The sequence below is a fragment of the Macadamia integrifolia genome, chromosome 3, assembly GCF_013358625.1.
Source record: "Macadamia integrifolia cultivar HAES 741 chromosome 3, SCU_Mint_v3, whole genome shotgun sequence".
NCBI lineage: Eukaryota > Viridiplantae > Streptophyta > Magnoliopsida > Proteales > Proteaceae > Macadamia > Macadamia integrifolia.
Window position 1 is genome coordinate 1591819 of NC_056559.1, and position 8977 is coordinate 1600795.

General features: G+C 40.2%; 1 protein-coding gene and 1 pseudogene across 1 annotated transcript; both read right to left on the reverse strand.

Annotated features, from left to right (window-relative positions):
• Positions 1 to 2944: 2944 nt before the first annotated feature.
• On the reverse strand, positions 2945 to 4912 carry LOC122074672 (UDP-glycosyltransferase 91C1-like). The gene has a single exon (XM_042639608.1). The coding sequence runs from the start codon at positions 4837 to 4839 to the stop codon at positions 3352 to 3354; it is 1488 nt and encodes a 495-aa protein (XP_042495542.1). The 5' UTR covers positions 4840 to 4912; the 3' UTR covers positions 2945 to 3351.
• A 2344-nt stretch (positions 4913 to 7256) lies between these two features.
• LOC122073677 lies at positions 7257 to 8758 on the reverse strand (annotated as a pseudogene).
• Positions 8759 to 8977: the final 219 nt, after the last annotated feature.

Sequence of the window (8977 nt, forward strand, 5' to 3'; positions counted from 1 at the left end):
GTTTTTATGTTGATCGGTACAAGCTTGATTTTTCACTTTCTTATTTTATTTATGTGTAATGCGAATTTACTATTATATTTCCTATAAAAAAAAAAAAATTCAATGTTATCCCAACCATCATTCAAATTTTGAACCAACCAAAATTGATTGTAGTAGCAATGATCGGTTTTTTCTCAAGTCATGGTGAAGGAAGAATTCCCTCACTAATGTTAATTCAGACCTTCATCTAATACAATATTACAATGAGAAATGATGCCCTTCGATTTGCATACCAATTGTGAACTTTTTTTCATAATAGCATATGAAACCTTCGGGAAAAGAAATCTCTCTCTATTTTCTTTTTCTTTTTGTTTGGTAAGAGGGAATTTTATTCTAAAGTGGTTGTGAAAAAAAACTCACCTGTTTCCATGTAGCAAAATAAAGATTGCAAGCCATCGACGTTAGGTAAAGAGAGCTTCACAAAACTGATGAGGGGCACTAGATTTAGAGGAAGTCTTGGGAGCCTAGAGATGTTTTTTATTATAGACACGGAGGATTTGCGATGACCTCTTTGTGCTAAGCGCTTAGAAAACTCAGGAGAAGATATCATGAGGCCGAAAGCCAACCATGGTAACATAACAATGTGAAGCTCATGGTGAATTTGTGATAAGCCAATGAACTAGAAGTCTGTGATGGGATGATCACGTCTTTGGACTTTCTCAATTCTCAGAAAAATAAATCACTGCACCTGAGACTCTGAAGGACTGGGGAAGGTAATAAAAGAGGAGTGAGCCCGTTTTCTAGTTGACGGTTACGCACGTGACAATTAGATTCGTTCAAAAAACAAAAGACACGTTTTGAATTCTCGGAATTCGGATCTGGTCTCATTGGCTTATGTAGGTATTACGTGGCCAGGGAGTGGCCAAGGAGAAGCATTAATGAATGGTAAATGGTATTAGCTAGAGTTTAATACTATTTTGGAATTACTAATTAGTCCTCTAATTTAATCCCCCACTCTGCCTTTAGGAAACAAAGGGCAATTACTCTCACTCAATACCTATATTTACAGGAACTTTCCTAATTTTAACTTCTTATTTAAAAGAAAAAAAAAAAAAAAAGGTGTCCAAATGCACGAGACACCCAAATGTAATGTCAAAGTTCTGAGACTCGGGGGTGGGAGAACTACATAACCTTGCCCTTTGATTCATAAAAAATACAACTTTCATCTCTCTTATCATAGGCCTTAGTCATATCCATCTCTCCTATCATAGGCTTTTGGTATTTTATTTTTAAAAAGGGGGATGGTTACCGAAAAGGCAGTGTGACACTATGCTAGCTAGCGCTAGAGCTAATGGGAGCATGCATGGAAGTATCAACAATAATGGATTTTTTACCTTTCATGAGGGTTGGGGTGGTCAATTCACCCTCCCTTTGTCTATATGCATGGGTCATGCTGCCTTTCAAGCTTCTTTTTTCCTTTTAAATAATTATTAAGATTATTTTAAGGGTCATATTATGCATAGTGAAGTATGTGAAGTATAATGCTTCACTATTAACTATTTGGCACTACAAGGATTAGTCCATGTGATAAAGGATCTCACATATATCTCAAAGGCCAAATTTTAGTCCACAGCAAACAAGGAAAGTTATTATTTTTTTTGGTAGGCAAGGAAAGTATCGCTAGTGATACTAATTCGGATTACTCAATATTGATATCTAAAACCATGGTTTAAGTAAAATGACCAAAATCCCATAAAATGGAGATGAATACAAAATGATTTACACCCCCCCCCCCCCCCAAAAAAAAAAAGATGAATATGAAATGCAAAATGGCAATTTTCATAATTTTAGTTATTTTCTTTATTCATTTTAAGTTGGAATTGTACCAATAAAGTGCTTACCTGATCTTATGTCACATGGACTAACCCATGCACGATCATTTGACAGATACTGAACTGTTATACTTCAATAGACATGATGACAGGAAAGAAAATTCTTATTTAAATATTAGGATATATAAAATATAAAATATGAGATGCACAACACATCCATAACATATGGGTAATTAAGGACAACCATTCATAAGAAAAACATAACTATTTATATGGTGGAAGAATTCCGCTGATCTGGCACAGGAAATGCCAAACATGTAGGCTAATGAGAGCATATGCATGAACATCTTTAGCACACACAGAGGGGGTAACGTAGTTAATTCACACCTGCTGAGTCTAGACATTTCTTGCATCAGACCAACATGGTTCTTTTTCCCCTATTTATATATAATAAACTGGTCCCATCGATGTCATTGCATGGGAAGCTTTATTCATATAAAGAGGCAAGAGACCAATAACTCTTAGTTATGAAGCACACTTTTTAATAAATAAAAAAGAAAAAAAATATTTTTATTATTTTGTAAACTTAGGTCACCTTTTTCTTCTACATTCTTAAAAAAAAAAAAAAAAAAAAGGGGTTCTTTGAGACGCTCGAAAAGAGTATAGTAACACCTCCTATGTCTATCTTTCTTCATCACATATGAAACGACAACGCTGCCCTTTGATGTACGATATCAATTTATCGCACCTTGTAGATGCACTCCTTTATATTTTATAGAGAACTCTATCCTTTGAATCACATATCTTTTCCAAAATTGTAAAGTTGCATTAAACAAACCTGATATCCTATTATGCCATGCGATATAATAGGGTAATCTAGCTAGATCATGCTATGAGTGACAACCCAATCTCCGCTCTATTTTGGAAAAAGCATGAAGTATACACTAGCACCCTCTCTCTCTCTCTCTCTCTCTCATATCACATGATATGTCCTCTCTAATCTCTACACTTTATACGAATTATTTTTATTGCTCCTCACTAATTCACTTCCCTAATCATGTCCACGCTTGATACCGTAGCTTGGGGTTGGGTTTCGTTTGGTGTTTGGATCGTGCAAGGCCTAACTCAAGCCCTTATAGAAAATAAGGATTGGATCAATTTGGGGCCAAATAAACAATGTATTATAAGCACAGCCCTACCATCAAGTGGTTGAGCCCAGTCCCTTGTGTTGGGCACAGAAATTCTGGATAAGCTCAAAGAAACCCAATAATTAAGTCACCCTACCAATGTCATTGCTTGAGATCAGGGTTTTTGCTCGTTGCAAAGGGAGGGTGGTCGTGGATCACAAATGGTGCAAACGAAGGGCGATCATAGATCAGTGGCTTTCACGCGAGACACTCAAGGAAAGAAAACTACAGGGGTGGTCGGAGACAATGTCATTGCTTGAGATCAAAGTTTCAAGAATCGATTCCGGTTCGGCTGGCCGTTCCGACTCATCCACTCCTTGTATGGAATTAGAGTAAAGACTTGTTTTGGACCTTTAGTGGCTTCCCATCGTCACCGATTCCGGGGTTTCAAACCCGGCTTGAGATGTCATCTTGGGGCATCGGCGGCCATGGTGTCTGAGGTAGTTATCAAAATCATCTACGTACCGATCATGGCGAGCTTTGTCGCCGAATATCTTTCTCATTTCTCTAGCTTGGGCCTTGAACAACTCGGCCTTCTCCACCATTACAATCCTAAGTGATTCCGCCACTGAGTCCCTACTCAATGACCCATCTCGTTCGTCTCTCGGAATCTCTAACCCGATCTTCTTCCCTTGCAACAGCCGAGCATTCAATGGTTGATCGTTCAATAGAGGCAATAGTATAAGGGGACAACCCAAGGCAAAAGCTTCGATGATGGAACTAAAACCACAGTGAGTCACAAAAGAACCAACCGAAGGGTGAGCCAATACCCTTAGTTGTGGTGCCCAACCACGATAAATGAAACCCCGACCCCCGGTTCGTTGCTCAAAACCGGATGGCAACACGGAATCAAACCCGGTTAGTCCAGTCGGCATCCTAAGTACCCAAAAGAATGGCAACCCGGACAGCTCCAACCCAAGAGCCAACTCGTTCATTTCATCTTGACTCGGTATTACCTCGCTGCCGAGAGCTATATAAACCACCGATCCTTCCTTCTGTTTGTCCAGCCACTCTCTGATTCCGATCCAACGTTCATCTGCATCATCGGCAACATCTCCGGTAGCTTTTACTGAACGTGGAAATAAACCCACCGGAATAACTGGTTTCTTAAAAAGTCCCCCTTGGAGAAGATGGAGCCACTCAGCCTCGAATTCTATGCAGCTTCGAACGGCCACGATGCTGCATCCGTTCATCGTCGAACTGAAACGATACCCATCGGACACGCCGGAAGCATTGGCATCGACTCTATCAAACATTCTTAAAATCTCGTGGAGACGAAACACCACATCGGAGGGGAAAGGGACCCACTTGGGAGGAACAGTGAAGTGCTCCGGTTTGGTTCTCGAGTATTCGATTTCAACACTTGATGGGGCTTGCAGCCTCGGCGGCCCAAAGAAGGCAATCGCGGCTGCGGTGAACGTATAGAAGAAGGCACACGGCACGCCAAGTCTAGACGCGATGGGTGGCAACCAGTAAGGGGCAAAATCGTAAATAATCCAATCTGGAGGCGAGATCTCAAGGATACGAGCTAAAGGTAGCTCCAAACCATCGAAGGCCTTTTTAAGGTAAGGGATCTTTTCGTAGGAGACGTCGGAGGTGGCCTCGGCGTTCTCTGGCAAGCCATCAACGTCAGGTAAGGAGAGCTTCACAAAACTGATGAGGGGCACTAGGTTTGGAGGAAGTTTTGGGAGCGTAGCTATGTTTCTGGGTGTGGACACGAAAGATATGCGGTGACCTCTCTGTGCTAAGCTCTTAGAGAGCTCCAGAAAGGGTATCATGTGACCGAAAGCTAACCATGGCAACATAACAATGTGAAGCTCTTCATTCTGGTCAGCAGCCATGAATGGAGTGGGACAGGATAGGGTACTCTGTACTTTCTCAATTCAAGCTCAAATAGCAATCCACCTCGGAGTGTCACGGACTCGAGATAAGAACTCATCCCCTTATTATGCAGAAAAACAAAGACACGTTCTTATTCCTCAGAATTCGGGTTTTGTCTCATTAGCCTGAGTCCCTGACGCAAGCTATTACGTGGCCAAATACAGTTTTTACAAATAAGCAAATATTTCTTGATCTATGGTGAAGAAAGAATCTTCTATTTTATTTTTTTGGTAGAAGAGAGAATCTCCTATTAATCCTTAAGATTGATCATCTCATTCGAATTTTGCCATGCTGAGTAATATATCACAGATTTTTTTTTTGGGTAGAAATATATTACAGATTCACTATTAATGTTTTTTTTTGGGTAGAAAATTCACTATTCATGTTTGAATGTACAAAGATATGTATACCAAATTATTGAGGGATTAGGTTTTTCTTTTTGAAAAAATGACTCCCTTAGAATTAGCTAAAGTAGTGGTATTTGTGTAAATCTTTGTCACCCCTGTCATGGAGGACATCATTTGGTAATGTTGAAGATCAAGCCATCAAGTATCGTGGCTATGAGATGAATTGTTTACATTATGAGAAAAAGAACACTATCTCGTCACATGGTCGATAGTCCTTGCATCCAAACGTTGCCTCCAAAAATAATTATTCTCACCTCTTAAAAATTGAAAAATCCCTCAAATTGGTGTCCATGTGTGTTCCTTCATTCATCCCCATCCCCCACCCCCCAACCCACCCCCCAAAACAAATCCAATGGCACACCTGTGAATCGAGATATGATGGTTGGATGTAAGCATTCAAGTGGAACCACAATAAATTCCTCGTTTTTGTGTGTAATTACCTGCTTGTTTTATTGTGTTTGTGCATTCATTACAACATATTTTTCTAAAGTATCAAGAAATTTTTTTAGGAACGAAAAGGGATGATCATGGTTTTTAATTGGGAATAAACCAAACAAGACAAACAATATAATAGAAGATGATTAGGTAGATTTGATGGATCTAGCAAACAACATGATCCAATTGTATCTTGCTAAAAACATTCTTCATGAGGTTATTGAATTGATAGATCCGGAAGAAGTCTAGACAAAGCTAGAGAGCAAGTACAAAGCCATGTTATTGACAAATCGATTCTTTGTTAAGAAACAATTGTATAACTTTGCCGGAGAGTGTGAACTTTGAGATACATTTAGATGAATTCTACATGATATTGACAGATGGAGTTGTCTACTCTAGATATTAAGATTGAAGAGGAAGACAAGACTCTCTCTTATTGGCTTCACTACCTACTTCATTTGATTACATTGTAACTACAATTTTGTTAGGTAAGGATATACTCTGGGCCAGAACACTGGAAGCAAGTTGTGTACATGAAATGGTAACCTCATGACAAGTGTTATTCGTAAGATATAAATTGACCACGTGTTCGCTTGATCCATTAACTCTAACTAATCATCTTACATCATCTTGTTCAACTTGTTTGATTTCTTCTCGAGAACCTTGACCCGCCATCTTCTTAAAAATTGAATTATATATTTTCTCCTAGATTGTAAGATAGAATTTTAGAAAAAATATGTTGAGACAAATAGGTACCTTAAACATAATTACAATTTTAACCCTATAATGGACCCAAAATTGATCCAGTTACACATTTATAAATCTAATAATAAATATATAGAACATTATAAAATACAAGACTCAAAACCCAACAACATACAATAGTTGTAATAATAAACAAGTTGTTACCCTATTATATCATGTGATATGCTTGGGTAACCTAGCTTGGTTTCCAATGGGTGATAACCCAATTATTAATCCATCGGACACCTAATCAGATTCCGTATTATTTTACATTAGTAGTTAATTAACCAACTGAGCATAGTGAAGGAGATGTTTGATCGTGAATTTTTTCAATCCAACTATGCAACCATGTCAACAATTGATATCCTAAAATTATGGTTGGATCAGTTGGGTTCCATTGAGTATTCCCAAGCTGAACCCATATATATTAAGGCTCCGTTTGGTATCGTTTTAAAAAAACGTTTTTGGAGTTTTTTCGTTCTATTGGAACGAAAAAACGAAATTTTCTGTTTGGTGCACTTATGGTATGTTTCTGTTTTTTTGGAACAAAAGTCAAAAAAAAAAAAATGAAAACATATTGGACAGAACTATTTGGAGTTACGTCTTCAGTTCGTACGTCAATTTTACAAAAAAAAAGAAAAAAATATCGTACCGATAAAAAATAGAAATTTGATCGTTTAAAACTGCATTTTGACACAGAAACTGAAATTCGTTTGACCAAACGGCGTTTCTGTACCCAACGGGCCTCTAACTATAAACTGGTTCATCCCGGTTCATTGTGATGGGTCAGCCATGTCAACAAGGTTGATAGAGCAAAGAAACCCCAAAACTCAGTCACCTTGCAGAAGCTACCATTGTCATTGCTTGAGATTTCCTCTTGGAGCTGCGGCGGCCATGGTCTCCGAGGTACTGAGCGAAATCACCGACGTATCGATCCTGGTGAGCTTTGTCGCCGAATATCTCACTCATCTCTCTAGCTTGGGCCATGAACAACTCGGCCTTCTCCACCATTACAATCCTTAGCGATTCCCCCAGTGAGTCCCTACTCAATGACCCGTCTCGTTCTTTTCTCAGAATCTCTAACCCGATCTTCTTCCCTTGCAACAGCCGAGCCTTCAATGGTTGATCGTTCAATAGAGGCAATAGTATAAGGGGACAACCCAAGGCAAAAGCTTCAATAATAGAACTGCAACCACAGTGAGTCACAAGAGCCCCAACCGAAGGGTGCGCCAATACCCTCAATTGTGGTGCCCAGCTGCCTCGACAAATGAAACCCCGACCCCCGGTTCGCTCCTCAAATCCGGTTGGCAACACAGAGTGAGATCCGGTCGAACCAGGTGTCATCCTTATTACCCAAAAGAATGGCAACCCAGATAGCTCAAACCCAAGAGCCAACTTGTTTATCTCATCACGATTCGGTTGAACCTCGCTGCCGAAACCTACGTAAACCATCGATCCTTCTCACAGTTTGTCCAGCCACTCTCTGATTTCAATCCAACGCTCAACAGCATCATCGTCACCATCTCCGGTATCTTGTGTCGCCCGAGGAAGAAAACCCACCGGAATAACTGGTCTCTGAAAAAGTTCCCCTTGGAGTAGATTGAGCCACTCAGCCTCGAATTCTGTACATCTTCGGACAACCACGACGTCGCAGCTGTGCATCGTTGATATGCAACGATACTCATCAGACACACCGGAAAATTGGGTTCGATGGAATCGAATACTCTTAGATTCTCGTGGAGACGAAACGCCATATTAGAACGGAAAGGGATCCATTCGGGAGGAACAGTGAAGTGTTCCGGTTTCGTTCTTTTGTATTCCTGTGGCCGTGGCGGCTCCAAGAAGCCAAGCGTGGCTGCGGTGAAGGTAGAGAAGAAGGCACAAGGCACGCGAAGTCTAGACGCGATGGGTGATAACCAGTAAGGGGCGAAATCGTAAATAATCCAATCCGGAGGGGAGATTTCAAGGTTGCGAGCTAAAGGTAGTTCCAAACCATCGTAGGCCTTCTTTAGGTAAGTGATCTTTTCGTAGGAGACGTCGGAGTTGGCCTCGGCGTTCTCCTGCAAGCCATCGACGTGAGGTAAGGAGAGCTTCACAAAACTGATAGAGGGGCGCTAGATTTGAAGGAGGTTTTGGGAGCCTAACTATGTTTCTGGGTGTGGACAAGAAGGATATGCAGTGACCTCTCTGTGCTAAGCCCTTAAGAGAGCTCCAGAAAGGGTATCATGTGACCGAAAGCTAACCATGGCAACATAACAACGTGAAGCTCTTGATTGTGGTCATGGTCAGCCATGAATGGGATCTGCTTAGATCTCCTCTGTACTTTCTCAGAATTCTAAAAGGGCAATCCATATATAAGAGCTCATCACTAAGACAGGTTCTCGAATCCTCAGAAAGATTCGGTTCTGGTCTCATTCGCCTGACGCAAAGGATTCCTTCGTTAGGAAAATGGAATCTCAACTCTTAAATTCTAATCTTTAATTTAAAAAAAAAAAAAATAGGAATCTTAATT

What these genes read in the sequence shown, in the direction of transcription:
- LOC122074672 (XM_042639608.1), bottom strand. Translation starts at nt 4,839, where the DNA reads ATGGCTGCTGACCAGAATGAAGAGCTTCACATTGTTATGTTGCCATGG.